The sequence below is a fragment of the Aythya ferina genome (assembly GCF_964211825.1).
Source record: "Aythya ferina genome assembly, chromosome: 2".
Lineage (NCBI taxonomy): Eukaryota > Metazoa > Chordata > Aves > Anseriformes > Anatidae > Aythya > Aythya ferina.
In genome coordinates, this window is record NC_140297.1 from 48,244,744 (window position 1) to 48,263,359 (window position 18,616).

The following is an 18,616-nucleotide window of genomic DNA, read 5'->3' on the forward strand; positions in this document are numbered from 1 at the left end:
CACGTGGGAGAACAGGCCAACCCCCACCTCGCTACAGCCTCCCTTGAGGTACCTAAAAAGAGCGATAAGGTCGCCCCTGAGCCTCCTCTTCTCCAGGCTGAACAAGCCCAGCTCCCTCAGCCGCTCCTCGTAGGACTTGTTCTCCAGGCCCCTCACCAGCTTCGTCGCCCTTCTCTGCACCCGCTCAAGCACCTCGATGTCCTTCTTGTAGCGAGGGGCCCAAAACTGAACACAGTACTCGAGGTGCGGCCTCACCAGAGCTGAGTACAGGGGGACGATCACCTCCCTAGCCCTGCTGGTCACGCTGTTCCTAATACAAGCCAGGATGCCGTTGGCCTTCTTGGCCACCTGAGCACACTGCTGGCTCATATTCAGCCGACTGTCCACCATCACTCCCAGGTCCTTCTCTGCCTGGCAGCTTTCCAACCATTCCTCTCCCAGCCTGTAGCTCTGCTTGGGGTTATTGCGCCCCAGGTGCAGGACCCGGCACTTGGCCTTGTTAAACTTCATGCAGTTGACCTCAGCCCATCGGTCCAGCCTATCCAGATCCTCCTGCAGAGCTTTCCTACCCTCAAGCAGATCGACACACGCACCTAACTTGGTGTCATCTGCGAACTTACTGCGAACTTACATGACAATACTTAATTCCGTCTTCAGCTATATTTCTGTGATTTTCTTGTCTTCACAGCTTTGCTTTCCTCTGGGAACCTCTAATAGGCTGACTTGGGTCCTAGCAGCCAGAACCAAGTAAACCAATTCTGCTCTGAAAATCTTCAATCTGCTGTCTTGTATTTTCTCAGAGACTGTTGGAGTAACAAAACCTCTAAGTCAGTTTAAACCAAATTCCAAATTTTCCTTCCAACAATTTTCTTCCAATTCTGTGTTTGATGCCAATACCACCACCTGTACCACTGCTCTCAGGCATGTAACAGTTGAAGTTACCTTCCACCACTACTTGCTTATTTTAAATACAAGTTTGATCCAAACATTTTCAATTCTTCCCTCTTGATTATTTTTAAGACACAAACTCTACACTTCATCTATGTGGCTACAACTTCTCAGCTTCCAGAGACACCTCATTATGGCAACTCATTGTGACTTTCTAGCAGAGTCCAAAAAGTAAACTTTTGATCAGCATTTTGATTTTTCCATCTCATTGTCCCCCTTCTTTGGTTTTTCTTGTCCAAAACAGTCAGGCTCAATCTTAGAGGTCAGAGAGTGTAGTAATTGTGGAGAATTTGTGTTGCTGTAATGTGGTGAAGGGATAAGGGGTGGAATGTGTGTAAATTGTCCACTGTTGTTGGTGTTGCAATGATGTTATGCTGATTTTGGTGTGGGCAATTTTCTTGTTAATGTAACTGAAGTTTGTGAAGATTGTGTGATGAATGTATGAGAGCTGGGGCTGGTTAGCCTGGAAAAGAGAAGGCTCTGGGGAGACCTTACAGCAACCTTCCAGTACTTAAAGAGGACCTACAGGAGAGATATGGAGGGACTCTTTGTCAGGGAATGTAGTGATAGGACAAGGGGTAATGGCTTTAAACGAAGAGGGTAGATTTAGATTAGATATAAGGAAGACAATATTCATCTGAGGGTGGTGAGGCGCTGTCATGGGTAGCCCAGGGAAGCTGTGAATGCCCCATCCCTGGAAGTGTTCAAGGAAAGCTGTGAATGCCCCATCCCTGGAAGTGTTCAAGGCCATGATGGATGGGACTTTGGGCAGTGTGATCTAGTGGAATGTGTCCCTGCCCATAGAAGAAGAGTTGGAACTAGATGATCTTTAGGGTCCCTTCCAACCCAAACCATTCTATGATTCTGTGGTTTAATGTACATAACAATCCCTGATTATCTGCCTTGACATCAGCTTCCTTGCAACAAGGCACATCTTGCAAATGTCTTATCTCTATTTCTCTCTTAAATGTCATTGTACTGTCTTCCACATTGCTCTTGAAGGTGTAATATTACTCCTTCAATAGACCAAAAAGGGACATGCTACTCTTCCTTCACGTCTCTTCCCTGTTCTTCCTGTGATGCCCACATGAGACTTGAAACAACTTTTGATGACCAGTCAGGGAAGGAACAGGACAGAATAAATTCTGCTTTAGAAAAAGTTGTAGAAAATCTCTACAAAAACTAGGCACTTTGTAGGTATCACCTTGTATTGGGGTTTCTAAGGCAAGGTGTTGGCAGTGGAGCAATGCAGCGGTGGCCTCTGTTGGAAATGGCCAGGGGCTGTCCCATGTGACACAGCCAGTGCAAGCTGGCTCTGCAACAGACATTGCTGGCCAAAGTCGAGCCAGTCAGCAACACTGCTGGTGCCTCGATGAAAGAAAGAAGCTGAAGAACGGATAAAGAACACTGCACAGTACCTTTGAGAAAAAGGAGCGAGAAAAAATTGAGAGAAACAACCCTGAAGACACCAGGTCCAGAGAATAAGGAAGGGGAAGAGGTGATCCAGGTGCCAGAGTAGAGATTTCTTTGCAGTCCGTGGAGGAGATTATGGTAAAGCAAATTGTCCAATTCTCCTGTGGATTTGCCCTGCAAGCCCATAGATAGCCAATGCAGGAAAAGCATCCTGGCAAGAGCTGCAGCCTTTGCTGGAGCAGCCTTTTCTTTCAAGACTGTACCCTGTAGAAAGGACCCATTCTGGAACAGATCTTGAAGATCTGCAGTACATGGGAAGGACCCATGCTGCAGCAGTTTGTGAAGGACTGTATCCTGTGGGAGTTAATCCATGCTGAAGCAAAGAAAAAGTGCGAGGAGGAAGGAGCAGCAGAGATGAAGTGTTATGGCCTGACAGCAACTCCATTCCCCATCCCCTGTGCTGCTCAGAAAGGGAAGATGGGGGAAGGTGTTATTCAGTTCTGTCTTTGTTTCTTACTATCCTATTCTATTTTTAATAGTCAATAAATTAAATGAAATTAATTCTGTGGGTCTGTTTTGGTAGTAACTGGTTAGTGACATCCCTGTTTTTATCCTGACCCACAAACTTCATCATCTTCTTTTGTCCCCCTGTCCTCTTGAGGAGTAGGAGGAGTGAGACAGCAGCACGGTGGGTGCCTGGCAGCCAGCCAAGTTTAACACCCCAGCCACACTCCTTTCCTCTATTATCTTTAGACAGACTCTGAGCTTTCTGGGTAAGGGTTGTGAATTCCTGTGTGTTTGGACAGAGGGTCCTACTGGAACTGTAACAACTATCTGAAATCTTGTGGCAGTTATAAATGTTCAGAGACAGCTTTGATTGCACAGATGCAGCTGCTTGAAGCCACTTAGTTTGGCAAACACATGAAAGAATAAACTTCAAGCAGCTGTAGGTTCTGTAATAATTGAAAATTCACAGGATTGCTCAGACAAATTACTTTTACCTAGAGACCTTATGCTTATTCCTTATTTCTCTGTTGTCCACGGTAAGTATTTGTGATTGACTGATCTTGTCCCTAACTATGAGAACAACACCCAGGATGAGGCTTGCTGCCGCTGATACCATCTCATGCGTATGGCTGCAGTCCCACTCTGTCTTCGCCATTCCTTCGACTAAACAGCCAGGAAAAACTGAAACGTGCTAACATTTCCTACAAGCTACATCATTGCTTCTGCGTGCGCGTGAAAGGGTTCCACCATCAAGTGACTCTGCCATTTGATGATACTATTCACCCAAGGCTATCTATTTCTGGGCAATGGCCAGAAACCCTTTCAGCTATCAATACATCTCTAGGAAATAGGTTCAAATGACCTTCACATGAACTCTGTGCTCCCAACTCGTATGTCTTTGAAGTTTCCAGTTTATCTAGTTTCCAGAATTTTTAACCTCACTGCACATGAGTCAGTGCATAACTGCTCACTGCCAACTGGAACATGTGTCCTGAACTTGGAAAAACAGACAGATAAAGACAAAATTATGTAGTATCTGTCCATCTGACTAAAGGGGAAAGGGAGTTTTGCCACTTGCTTATTTATTATGTGAGCTATAGTATGATTACCAGTGTGAAACTTGACCCCTTTTGGCCAGTTGCCCCCCAAACTGTGACTGCTACTGGCAATGGAAAGAGCAATGGAAAGATCTCTGAGAATGTAAGATCTTTTACCAAATGGAGTTCTGCCAAGACTCAGGTCACCCGTCTCCCCATCACATCACATCACGTCAAAACAGACTCTAAGCCCTGAGTTCCAAAGTACAGCTGAGTCAAACCAAAAAGTCCACATGCTTCCCCAACACATCCGTTCCATCCACATGCCACTCGAGTGTTTCAGAACATACTATTTTCCAGAACTTTTTGTAAGTTCTCTGGAACTTAAAATACTGCAGTTGAGGATCTACCATGCAACAGAATAACGTATGCTCCCAAAATATACAGGAACTAGAATTTCTCGACTCTCCTCCAAGACTCCAAACTGACATTTGTACCTTAAAGCAGCAACTGATTGATCACCATCTTTGACAGAGACAATGAAATTTCAGAGGAACAAAAAACCTGTGAAATGCTTGAGTTGACACTTAAATTCATCTGGCTTTTTTCTTTTCCATATTGCATTTAATTTGTGCAAATATTTGGCTGACCAAACTTGACCACTTCTAACAGGGGGGAAACTTCAAGTTTTCCTATCTGAAATACTTACAGAGAAGAATGATTTCCTTTGGCATATATACCAAAAATTTGGTGATTTCACCCAGCTATCTCTCATCTACTCCAGCATAATTATTACCATGCTACATCAGCATTTTTATGTTTTAAGAGCAAAACCTGTTCCAGCAGGAAAGATTAATAATTTTGACAGAAAAATCCATTTAACAAAAATAAAAATGACAGCAGAAGGAACAATTTGAAGCAATAACTAAATCTGAAAAACTGTTTAGCTTTTTGAAAATACCCCTAAACAGGAGAAAATCATTGGTGGAAATGTTGTTTAGGTGCTGTTTACTTCTCTGTCTTTCTTGAAATTGAGTTTCAAATGCTTCGGGTGCAATAGCTGGGATATTATGCAATTAGGTTAGAGGTGCTACAATCTCTGTTGATTTGAAGGATGAGTAATTAGCAACATGTTCAAAGCCACTGAAATCCGTAAGCCAGGAGTTACTCAGAGATACAACATTAAAAAATAGTAAAATCTATTAACACCCATCAAAATGAGCATCTTCAAGGAGAGACATTTGTCATGAGGACTTTCAAATGCACCCGCTTTGACCAGGACAAAATGGCCATCAACATTAACAACACGGAAACAGAATTTCAAAGCCAGTGTTATTAGAGGAACTGAACATGTAGTGAAGTTGGGTGTTACATTTCTACCTTTTTCCTCTTTAAAACTCTTGCACTGAGCTCTGGTCACTAAGCACAAAACCCAAATGGGTGTGGTGCTCTAACTTAACAAGTGGAAGCTCAACTGAATGATAGCTAATAATAGGATACCAAATAATCATTTATTTCCACAGATCACAATTTGCTAATAATGAAGACTGCAGTCATTTTAACCTGATCTCTTAGGTATGTCTTGACTTGGCCAAATCAACGAAGTCCAGAAATACTTGAGCTAGCTCTACTGCTAAAATCATTCTAGCTACAGGAACAAAGAGCGACTTTTGGGATAACTGGGTAAGTTAACCCCTTCAGATCTTAGTATGAGACTAAGATCTAAATCCCAAAGTACCTTGGGCAACACTATAATGTCCTAGAAGGAAGGACATGGGTGTGTGCCCGGAAGATATACCTGTAATTTCACTATGCTTTGGTGCTTGGGATACTTGCTTTGTGTCTCATTAATCAATTTACATTTGTCAATTACATGAAGCACTTTTTTTGGTGAACTCAAATAAAGAGAAACTGTGATTTTTCCACTGCACTTAGTTTTATAGATCACATAATCTGATACACTAGGAGCTAGCAGTATGGTTATTTCTATCAGTATTTTTTTTTCTGCTTTATGTTCAATAACTAAAGTTACTTTTCAAAAATACATTTGAGAACAGATAGATAAAATATATAGAGATGTTGTTACAACAACAAAAGGTAACTGCCAGATACATAGTCCTTAAAACATAGTCTTCAAACATCTTCGCATTTTTTTTAATCTTCCCTTAAGACTTATGTTGCCTGATACATCTAGAACCTAGAAATTACATTAAAAGCTTTGAAAAGATAGGTAAATAAAACAGTGTCATTTATAATAATCCCAGATCATGATCTGTGCTTTCTCAGGTGAGTGTGTTAAGCAGAAAACACTTTGTTGCTCCTACCCAAACACCTCCTCCCACAGCTAACAAACATAAAATTCGTTTCATTCACTTTTGTCGCCAAAATGCACACCTTGCCTCAGAGCAAATACCAGCATACAGACATCAAGGGTCTTTGTTATTAGTATGCTGCAGATGTGTATTTTTGTATTTCAGAATGTGCTAATCTGATGACAAACAGATTTCTATTGGATGTCCTAAATCTAGCACCCAACAACTGTGACACACAGACTCACAAGACACTTGAAAATTAGGAAGAGAAAAGCAGAGACTGAAACTGAAAGAAGATAAGAACAATTATTAGTGTAATTTGCAAGAGACAAAGTAATTGTGGGATTCTCTTCAGTCTAAGGAGATTCTGTATTTAAAAGTGCAAATCTCTTACAATACATTCAGCATTTGCATCTTCACTGTCACTAGGTTTCTTGGAGGGTTGTTTTATACCATTGTTCATCAATGGAAAATACAGTCTTATGTGCAAGCAGTAAAACATTGACCAAAATCATCCTGTAAAATAAGGACTCATTTCAAGACATGAGAATTCCTTTATGGTACTTCAAGAAGCTTGAGCAAATTTTAGTCTACTTCTGAAAAGACTCGTTACTTGCCCAGATGTGTGTCCTCTGCCTCAGCACTGAGGGGTTCTCCTTTCAGAGGAGTTCTTCACAGCCCACCTTTCACTGTCCTTTCAGAACACCTTCACCTTGCAGCTGACTAGTTTTTGCTCTGTGTGACATGGTGTTGCACTGATTGAAAGTATATTTTACTGTTTCACTTCTTCGCTGAGAAGAAGCCAGTAAGGGGTTAAGCTGAAAATACTATGTCCTGCCTCCCCAGCTCAAGGATTAATTTGATCATTCTTCAGGGATTCCCTCTTGTATGAGTCACTGTTAAGACAGACTCCCCATGCAAGGAGGCCAGGATAATGCCATTCCTCCAGAGATTACAACAGCTGAGGGCTAGCCCTGAAGACTGAGAGCTTGGGACTCATGCTTGGAAAAACATTCAGCATACCACAATGTGCTCAGCAGACTTAAAGAAATTATTCAGACAGAAGGAAAAAAAAAAAAAAAAAGCACACCAAAAGCCAAACAAAAAGTGTTCTCAAGCTCTCTGCATTAACCAATTAAGTATGCAGACTAGCATGAATTAGACGAGCTCATAGAGACTTGCCTCCTAGATTGGGGACTCTGCCTAAATAAGGACTGAAGACATGAGATCCTGTAGTATAGTGCTTACATTTTCTATAAAGGATATTTTCTCCTTATGAGTGCAATTATTCCTGTGATCCTTTACTTTGTAATAGCTGTTTTTGGCTGTTACCCACTAGGAACGTGATTAACATTTCGAATTCAAAAACAAAAGCAGCAACAGAGGCAAAACTAATGAACGTCTCCAGCTAATCACAAAAGTTCATAACCAGCTTTCTAAAAGAAAGAGGAACTATGCTGCCGTTCCTTCTCCTGACCTACTTTCATAGATATGGAATAGCTGAAAGGGAAAGAAACACTGCTTGCATTTTCAGAAGTGAAGGCTGGTAATGCTTTTTCATTTCTCATTAGGGTAACTCTGCCCCAAAATTGAGCTGGAGGTGTCTGTCACTAAGACAATGATGCACCATGCTTGTTTGTTTCAAATGCATCAAGCTGTGTTAGGCAATGTAGCAGACAACTCATCACACAGGCCCTAGAAATTACTCAGTTGGGATTCACCAGCAAAATTCCTTTCTGAGCCATTCCTCGTGACACAATTGCCTTATGAATCAGAAGCTGGGCAGCTGGGAGACTAATGTAGGCTGGGCAGTTCCTGCAGATGCTTTCAACTTTAAAGGCTCAGCCTCTGCCGGTGTACTTCCGTGCAGCAGGTACCACCCTGCAACTGCACCAAGTCTACTGTGATACCATTAAAACTAGGCAGGCACAGCTTCAGATCAGATCGGTACTAGTGACTTAATGATAGTGTTTGTTCTTCACTGACTGGCTCCTGCAGTGTTTCCACCCACTTCATGCCTGGGGTCAGGGGGAAGCATCCAAGGAGATCTCTGACGATGCTTTTGTGTAGAGGAGACACTCCTGCATGGGCCCATCCTACGAACCCGTGCACCCAAGCAGTTCACCACCTGGGTTTTTCAGAGCGATGGGCAAAGTCTTTGATCATTTCCTTCATTGTCAACACACCCAGTATGCAACTATACACTTCATTTACATAAAACCTTCATTTCTCACAATTTCTTTAAAATGTTGCATGTATGTAGATGTTTCCTCTGTCTGCATGCTGCCTTTGTGCAGTGTCACTTTCCTTTTTCTTGAGGCAGAAACGACACCAAGTCAGGACCCCGCTGGGAAACTCGGCTCGTCCCCTGGGAGCTGAGCAGGCACTTGGGATGGGGTCTCTGCTCGCAGGGAGGCCCGACTGGGTGCGCTGTCACAGCTGGAGGAGCGCCCAAGACGCTTTAAAGTTCAGGGGGGGGCGGTTCAGCCAGCAGCTGAGGAATCCACGGCGTGAGCCAGCACCACGGAAACCCTTTCCAAAACAAGACTCAAAACTGCCCTTAACTATCTCATTTCAGAGCCTGACTCGAGCTCGCAGCCTGCACCCTGCTGCAGGGGTGCGCACGCGAGTGACGGCGTGTGACACACACACCTCCGGCCCGAACCTGCGTGATGGACCCAAAGGGGGACCCTAGGGGGGACCTGGCTGCCCGAGGCTGCAACCAGCCTGCCAGGGGTCCCGCTGGGGGTCCTGACAGCCCATGGCTGTCTGCCTGCTGCTGCACCTGCCGCAGGGTGGGTGAAACATGCAAAAGAAAACGTGACCACAGCGATGACACTGTCCCCATTTGGCCGAGATTTTAAAACTGGGGGGGGAGGAATAGGCAGACGGGAATTTAGTATGATAAGGCGTACCTGGTGCTTTCTCCACAAAGATGACTTTGGAGTCTTGCAGAAAGTTATGGCCGGTCAGGATCATTTTTTTCCCTCCGATAACAGGAAAGCTGTCAGTACTTTGCTTCTCCACCAGAGGCAGTTCTTGGGCAGATCTCTGAGCTGGAAAGTTATAAGAAAAAAAAAAAAAGGCAACCACATACACAAAAAATTAAATACTGCATCAGTGAGAGACTTAATGCTTACAATCCTTACCCTTGTAAGATAAACTGAGTTTGATATAGAAAAGGTCAGAAGGTTTGCAGGAAACACATTTGGTTTTCAAGCACGTTGGTCATATGCTGTCAAACACAGAAGTACAATTCAAAAGGCTCACAAAAAAAAAAACAAACAACCAAAAAAAAACCCAATAAGCTGTTTAAAACTTACCTTGACCTGTACTATACCAAAAAGCATATTTTATTGAAATTTGTTTATTTAAATTATTTTTTTAATTAATTTATTTAAAAATATTTGTTTAAAAATTATTTATTTTTTAAATAAACACTGTTTATTTAAAATAAATTTTAAAATAAATTAAATTAAAAAATGTTGTCTCTAAGACATAAAAGGATGCTTTGTCTATCACATATCCGCCATGTGCTTACAAGGCACACATGAGAACAAGACCATCCATGTTCAAAATGCATTTCAGTCACTACAACTGTATTTTCAATTCTTCAAATTGTCTTTCACTAGAAACCATGGGCCTCACAGTATAGCAAAAGTTCACTGGTTGGAAAGCCTGTTTCACCCCCAACTGTAACATGGAGTGAACATGGCTGTACTTCAAGGGATGACGTGACATTTTATCCAGCTTACATGGTTCCTCCTGGTGTCACATGCATTAAGAGATGCATGAAGATTTTGGCACCAGCTTATTCCACATTCTGCACTGGAAATAACACTAGCACTTTTTTTTTTTTTCTTTTTTTTTCTGCTCCTTTGAGGAGGCATGTACCATACTTTTGCTCATTACACAGTCTTCAAAACTTCAGGTCACTGATACAAATCCAATCATCTTTATATTTATTAGCCACCCGAGCCTGGCATATTTGGATGGGCATTTCAGGGTGTATTCATACTGTAGCCTTATCCTACTACATAGCAGTTGAAAAAGTCTCATGAGCTTCAACACAAGCAGGATGAAACCATGACTCCTCTTTTTTTTTTTTTTTTTTGCTTTGCTTGTTAACCTAGAACTTGCTCTTGAATACGAGTTTAGCTTGAAAATGAAACAAAGGGAAAATTATTCATCTCATACATATCCTGGTCAGAAGACAGAGCTTTATGCCAGTCTACTTGTTACAGGTATGGAGGCTTTAGTATTCTTCAGAATAACATCATCGTATTTTAATGTATGATAAGATATGATCCCTTCCCATCAACAACACTCATTTGTTTATTTAAATGAATGACTGTGAAGGAGGGAAGCTATAACTGTTGCTATAACAGCACTATCCTTTCCTACATTTCACCCTCTTGCAGAATTGGACTACTGGAGTGGCAGCAGTGCTACCATACACAAAAGGATGGGGGTACTGTCACTGATCTGAAAGTCACTGCCTTTGCAAGAGGAATGCAGAAATGCTCTTTCCTGTAGCTTCTCCATTAACAATCCATGAAAAAGCACCACGCTTCCAAGAGATCAAATTTTGAGATCAAATGGTTGAGCTTTCTTCCCCATCCCCTACACACCCAATCCCCAGAGTTCACCCCTCACATACCCCCTGGCCATGAAGTTGTTCCCTGCCCTGGCTGCATCAGAGAGATCCACTTTATCAAAACCAACTCCCCAAAGGGCAGAAAGCAACTGGAGGTGCATCAAGCATAGTAGCTTGAGGGAGGATGGCCTTCCCTCAGGGGGAAGTGAGGAGCAGTCAGGGGCTGGCATGCACTGCGGTCACATACCCCTCAGGATGTGTATGGAGTGGGAGGACTGCTGCAAATTGCATGCTGGTTTAGTGGGACAAAAGGATGTAGCCAGGGAGGGCTATAGCAATGAATAAGCATCTGGCCTTTTGTCTCCTAATCTGAATCCAAAAACCTTAAAAACCTTTGTCTGTCTGTCCAGGTGACCAAAATAGCAATGGCAGTTAGACTGAAATTCAGTTTTCACTACTTATGCAGGAGTGTTAAAACTACACGGAGCTAATTGATTTTGTCTTGTATATGCACACGTGGCAGGCTGAGGACCAAGAATGATATAGGTGTCTTTGGAGGGTGCGTCAGTGTATCTGATAAAAAGCAGTCTGGTCAATCAAAGAGACCCCAGTACGGAAACTTGGTTTCTGGAGGTTTTCTGAAGCCACAGGCAGCTTGTACCAATGTGTCAGCTGTAGTGTATTGCTAGCTCCTCATCAAAGGGATAGGTTTTTGTTTGCTGTTTTTTTGCTTTATGTTCGGGAGAGAGAGAGTGACTATGACATGATAGCTGTTTTCCAAAACTCCTACAGCAGTTGTCTGTATGATAGTAAGTCACAAAAAAAGCTATAAGTCTTGTCAATTCCAGGTCTACCATTAGTTGAACAGCACTCTGTTTTTGTTTCAAGTGTATTCTTCCCTATAAAAAGATAAATGCACAAAGTGACACATTTTTTCTAAGGCAAAGGTATTCGTTTTCAATATAAAATATGTGTTTTTGAAAAGCAGAGCAAGGTCCGATTAGACAGTTACAGCAAAACCAACGTTTTGCATGTCGGTGGCCAAAGGCTGCATGTTGGGTGGCACAATAGCTGGCAGGAGAAAGATGTCTGTTGTTACTTACAGCACTCAATGGGGTTGGAAGCTACTTGCAGAGAGAGGGTCCTCCCATTGGACTGGGGGATGTGAACTCGGAAGACCAGCCGCACGCGTGTGTTCTTCCGCCCAATGTCCGTTTCTCCCTTCCGCAGCTCAATGTCAGAGTTTCTGAGCTTTAATATTCCAGCACAGTCGATACTATCCAAAAGGAAACATAGAGCAATTCAATTCATTTCAAGCAGACTTCAGAAAGACACAAGCGTGCAGCTTCTTCCTTCTCTCCTGTACATTTTTCTTAAAATAATGTGCCAGACACAGCCCCATGGCCAGGCTAAAGGGAGCAGACTTCATGAAGTCTAGTACTTACATCCAGAAGTAGCCTAGTTCAGGTTATCAGCAGTAATGCATGCTAGCTGCAGTTAAGCACACAAATTTAGGACGTTACTTCAATTGCCAAAGGAAATAATCTAAAAGATCCTCCCTCCCCAACACACCCTGTAAAGATGGAGCTTACAGATTAATTGAAGACCAAAGAAATAATGAGATTAAGGAAGTCTATGGGATGCAACAGTAGTACACAAAGTGTTAATAACCTAGAATGCAGGCATACTTACCTGTTACAGTTAATTTGGATAAAAATATCCCATGATTTTTATTCTAGGGCAAAGTCCTAAAAATGCTTATTAATAAGCATAGCTCTAACTGAGTCTGTCCTACTGTCAACATGTTTGTATTTGAATGAACTGGAAGGACTCCCAAGCTGAGCATGGAGCTGAAGCTCTGAATGAAAAATACTAAATCCAGGGTTCTCTCTCCACATTATGAAAAAATGTTTTTTGTTTGTTTGGTTGGTTTTTGTTTGTTTTGTCAGAGAGAACTCTTACTATTTAAGACCTCTCTTGCTCCTATTTTTTAGTTTTGGTTTTCTTGTGGATGAGTCAGAATTTTTGTCAGAGCAAATTTCAATAGAGGAAGTTCACAGAACAAAAGCTATATAAACATATACACTCAAAAACCCACTGCAAAAATACCTCTGCTTTGGCCACGGCTACAAAGCCTGCATGGCAATTTCTTCTGGGTACTGGTCTCTGGCATGCATTTCATTGCATTGAATATTCATAGTTTAATTTTATTTTGCATTCAAAGAGTTTAACTCCCCCTCCAGACCTTTGAAGCTCTGTTCTAAAGTAAACTGCAAACAAGAACTATAGTAGCCTGGTTTTGACCTGCATTTTGTCTAAAGTATGGATTTCAGAGTAACAAAAAGGTCCTTGCTGATATGATCAAAGAAACTAATGAATGTCTTAAAGCTTCTCAATATTAGCAGAGGAAGCCGGAAGAATTATGAAATATTTGTACATATGTCAAAATTCTACACATATTAGTCCAGACTCTGTAAGATTCAGAAGAGACAAAGCACGTAAATTTAGACTTGTAAGGTCACGGATATTAAAATCTGAAATCAACAGGAGTAGTTAAATGTGCAAAAGTTAAAATGTGCAGATAAGCTTCAGTGTTTTGCTGAATCAAGGCCTAAATACACAAAGTATCCATGAGAAAGGTCCTTGGCTCTAAATTTCAATTCACTGTTAGCACTACATGAGGTTTCAGACTACTGACATGTAATGCCAAAGCATTGTTTGTGGTTCTTGAGAGAACTCTACTATGATCTGGCATGCGTGTCATAAAAATATTCAGCTTGGCTCCAGAATTGTGTGACTCCAGGACTGTGTGACTACCTTTATTCTACAGAGATGATGATAGAAACAGTAATAATGTTCCTAGGTGGCCAACAATATTATTCATACTGGAAAAAAAAAAGGCCAAAGAATTTTTTGTGGGTGCAAATTGGTGAAATTTCAATAACCTCAATGGATCTGTGCCAACTTACAATGACAGAAAACGAGGCCAATTATTTTGCTGGTTTGTCATGACTTTAAACACAATGAAGTCACAGAGGTCCTCAGTTCTTGAGTGATTGCCCTAATTCTGGCTGGCAAAGCAGTTAAACACATTCTAGCTCTTCTATTTACACGATGAACTCCAGTGCATGTTCTACACGACACTGCAAACTAGCTTCTAATAACTGCTACGTGCAGAATAGCTTCAGGTGTATGATACCATTTTTCACTACATTAAGATGCAGAAAACAGTGTATGAATAACAAGGAGTGAAACCGTGGTTTTAGAAAGCTCCCTGGGATTTTCCCATGGTCTTTGTTGTGGTGAGGCCAAATTTCCGGCTTGCTTTCTGTCTGTTTACCTACCTATCTTTCTACCTACCTATAAATCCACACAAACATGCATTCATCTCTATATAAATCTGCATACACACACGTTTATACATACACCAATAGATGTACATGCACACAAGCACATACAAACTCCTCCCAAAGCACATAACTCAGGAAAGGGTTACAATCATTTGAATGATGGGTGGAGAGGGGAGAGGATGAAATCATATGGAGGGTCTTGTGCATGTTACATATGCAGCAGGATATTTGACACTTTATACACAATCTTATAATAAAATTTACCTGTGTCGAATGGACCTATGGGTCACTTCATGAACACTCAGACTCCTATTAAGTCAGAATTTCTTAGATGGAGATGCTTGCTTTCCTGCACAGGACTAAACCAGTTTAGTAATGGTAATCTCTAAGTTTATTCATCTTTACTCCTTTGTTGAAAGTTTTGCTTCTAAACAAATGCCATTGACAAATGCTGATTTTTATTACATAAGAAATAAGAATAGTTTTATTTGTCTTGAAAAAGGTTAGGTTACTTGGAAATGCCCTCTAAGAGATTCCATTGACATCCAAAGATAAATTTTAATAGGCCCTGTTCCTTGTGCTAGCACGTACAGGAGTAAGAGGTGTCATATTTAGAAACTAAATGCAGGAGCTGAGGTAGGAGATATTTAGAGCTTGGTAACTGAGATACTTATTTTAAATGGCAAATAAGCACATTGGCTGAAACTCTAGAATGAAAGCAATCAGTTGTCATAAATATTTGCGAAGTTCATTTTGTTGTTAAGCTGATGAGGGGCAGTTTGTCCTGGCAAAGCTATGAAAACCTACTACTACTGAGAGAAATTAAAAAAAAAGAAAAAAAAAGACTGGAAGAGGAAAATAGTGTACATAAAAAAATAAAATAAACAAAAAAGAACTAACCAACCCAAACAAACCGACAAAGCAATAAAGAAGAAAATAAGTGGGGAGACCAGGAGGAGACTGCAAAGTTGTCAGATACAGTATCTGGGTCTTACATTGCTCTCATGTTGTTCTCTGGAAGCAGTGGAATTTCCAAGACTTTGGTGTTCGAAAGTATTGTTTCGTGGCTGGTGGTGGAAACGGTCTTCCCTGTGATTCGGTGAACTTGGTAGAAAGCATGGGGTCGCAGCAGGCGGTCGTCTGCAGTCCCAATGAACAGCTGTAGCGTGAGCGGCTCGCTTTCTAAGTAACCATGTAGCTGGCAAGAGAACAGAAAACGCCCACTGAGCACCATGCACATAAACTGCTAGGAATCAATTAAATTTTTATAAGCAGGAGAGCCTAATTCAGGGAGAGAACTTGTGACAGGTGCTATGTGTTAAGTTCCCCCCTTCAATTTTTCCTGTAACGTAATATTGGTACAATAAAAAGGTGCACTCAGAAAATGTCTCATTATCCTAGAAGACCTGAGGCACTTTAGATGGAGTGAACTTTTGAGCACTCCTGCTACATCCACAGAAAACTTCGCATAAATTCTGTTGCAGAGTTTGGCAAAAAAAACCAATGAAGTCAATGTTCCCCTGCAGTACGGAGAGAGGGTGGCAAAGCCAATGGAGTTTGCAAGTGGAAAGGAGCAAAACTCATACACCTATGAGCTTCCTGGATCATCCCACATGCAGAGCAGGCTGCTGCTCAGGACACCTTCACTCATTAGCTGATTTTTATGTTGGTGAATACTGCCTGGAACAGAATGGAGATAGATCCTGTGTACATGAATCGTTGCAACGTGTGTGTCAAATACTTGTTATAATGGCACAGAAATCTCATTGAAGCTACAAGGCCTAACTTGAACCTCATGTACATTAGTTACAGTGACCTCTCTGATGCCAACAAGAGTTATTTCTGCTACATGCCACAGCAGAAGCAGGGCCTGACCTCATCCTGCCCCCTGTCAGCCTCTGCTCTGAAGAAGACACTCCGGGTTTACACTGGTGCAAAGGAGGCCACAGCCCAGTGTGTGTCTGGGGACAGCAGTCAGGCATGGGAGTGAGCCCTGCACATCCTGCTCCTCCATCATTAGCATTTGGCTGCAGTAAAGCCCAGGACATGAAAGCTGATGGTGTTTGTCAGACTGGCAGATGAGGAAGGTCCAGAGTGGGAGGAAGCTCCCAGTTGCATATGCCTGCTCCAGCACCTGGCTAAAACTGGCAGGCATGTGGCAAACCAAAGCTGGTGATGGCTCATGCCACCACACTGTGCCGGGGGAGCCTGCCACTGCATACAGAACATGCCCCAGACAGGCGGAGAGGTTTTACATCTTCCCTTCACCTGCCCTTACTGCTGCCCAACGCAGGCCTGCCATGCCTCTGCTCCAGCCAGCTGGGCCTGGCAGCTCCAGCCTTTGCATCAAGCCATGGTGCTAGCAGACATGACACAGAGCTCACAGCACCCATGAGCCATAGCCCTCAACCTCCTCTGTGTTACTGGCACTTGTACTCAAGTCCAAAGCCACATAAAGCTGAAAACCAGTGATGAAACCCGTATCAAATGTTGTTGATATTTGTATTCTGGTTGCTTTCACTCTCCTTAAATCTTAAGAGGTCATTTGTATCTTCATAATCATCTAAGATCCATCTCTCCAGGGTATTTTAACGCCTGGAGACATTTTCACACATTTTAATATCTGGCAATGGGAATTCTATTAGGGACAAAGATCTCAAGTCATTAATACTCTTTGAGCATGGCAAGATTCTGGCGAGTGCAAACACAAGCACAAAGCCTTCTTGCTGCTATCAAATATGCTGACAGCAACAGGAAAGCACAATGGTAATTTTTCTGATGCTAAGGATGCCAGAGAGCAAGGAGGGACACTGTGACTATGAACATCTTCCCAACACCAATCAGGTATGTTGCAGATTTTTCACCCCATGCTTTGGCCAGAATAGCCAAAAGGAAAACAGAAATGTTTTGTTTAACTTGATGTAACAGTTTTTACGTTCTTATCCAAAATGTGGATGCCAGGAGGTCATGGACAGCAGGGGACTCGCTTCCAGCTCTACAGTACTTTATCAGATCTGCATTGTTCAGACCATGCAAAGCCAGCTCGCAGCCGGGGTGGGCAGGCTGCGCTCCATTTTCCATATCGGCATTGTCAAATTGAAAACACATTAATGGTAGCTTTAAAATCCGACTTTTCAACTTGCTTCTCTGTCATTCCCTTCCTCCAGCTTTCTATTTGTTTTCCCACTGAGGGTTTGCTGCCTGAGATTCTCCCATCAACCTAGATCAAGCAAGATGGTCTGTAGCCATGCCTTTAATGCACGTAGCTCATTGCAGAGGAGGCTGGAGGCTATACTGCTTTCATTAACTCCTCCACACCTCTGCCCTTTCCCCAGAACAGAGCACTGCAGTATTGTCAAAATGGCAGAGAGAGGAAAGCAGACCTCAGCCTAAGTGCTCACTTCAAGGAGGTGCCATGGCCAGGTCTTTCAGTTCAGTTGCCAGCCTCAGAGAACAGAAGCAGCAGAGGAAAGGCTGCTTCTCTGTCAGGTCACAAACAAACAGTGGCAGCAACTTTCTAATTTGCTGCTTGAGTAACTGCAGGAAGCTGCATTTCCAAGGTTTCAGTAGGAGACCTTAACAAAAGTTTTTTCTTTTTCCTTTTTTTTTTTTTTTTTTTTTTCCCAGCAGGAGTTTTAAATATGCTTGCCATGAGGCTGAGCTTCACTGTACTTCAGCAATCCCCAACCCTCCTGTCTCTGACCCCACCATCAGTTGTCTGTGCAGCCACCGCCTGAACCAATATGATGTGCTTCCAGTGCAAAAACAGGGTAGCCCCCAAAACACCCAGCTCCTACAACTGGCAGCAGAAAGACCCTCAACACAAAGATTTGTGCTGTGCTGCAAAAATAGGATTTTCAGGCTCTAACTCCCAGTGTGCAGAGATGCAGCCCAAGCCGCTGGCAAGCAATCACAAATGTGTTCCCAGCACAGCCAGTGACCATGGGGAAGCCACCGTCTTACTCAGCACAGCTCTGTCCCCACGTGCCTCATGGCCATAGCTGTTTACTACCACCACCGGCGCAAGCAGGGGTAGCGGAGTGACCTGGATTCAGCCTGGACTGATCTCACGCCGTGTCAACATTTCCAAAGCCTCGACGTTGAGGCCGCGGTGACGGAGGAGACACGGGGTACTGCTGGGTATTTTTGATTGCAAGCAGCACACTGGTTCGCAGGGGAAAAATGTAATGCAGTGTGACACAAACCGATTAAATTTCTACAGGAAGCTGCTGGAAGAAAAAGCTACGTAGTTATGCGTTACCACTGGTGACTTCTCTAACGTGTTATGGAGGGTGCTTTTTATGGAGAGTGTAAAATTAAAACAAACTCATATTGAATTACAAGGCTGCTTAAAAAGTAAAAATAGAGCAGCGAGTAACTCATACCTCAATTCAGCAAAAGCAAAATCACACACTGAGGCACCCATATGTTTTACTGAATCAGGGCAAATGG

At 42.5% G+C, this 18,616-nt stretch overlaps 1 protein-coding gene across 7 annotated transcripts in view; it reads right to left on the reverse strand.

The window, feature by feature from the left end:
• NFATC1 (nuclear factor of activated T cells 1) overlaps positions 1 to 18,616 on the reverse strand; it is a 120,977-nt gene that overhangs the window by 58,557 nt on the left and 43,804 nt on the right. For all 7 annotated transcript variants that reach the window (XM_084509671.1, XM_084509669.1, XM_084509673.1 and 4 more), the window contains exons 4-6: positions 15,160 to 15,362; positions 11,918 to 12,090; positions 9,133 to 9,273 (exon numbers count right to left, since the gene is read on the reverse strand). In XM_084509671.1, coding sequence (XP_084365797.1) covers positions 9,133 to 9,273; positions 11,918 to 12,090; positions 15,160 to 15,362 — 517 coding nt within the window. The remainder of the gene's footprint in view (positions 1 to 9,132; positions 9,274 to 11,917; positions 12,091 to 15,159; positions 15,363 to 18,616) is intronic.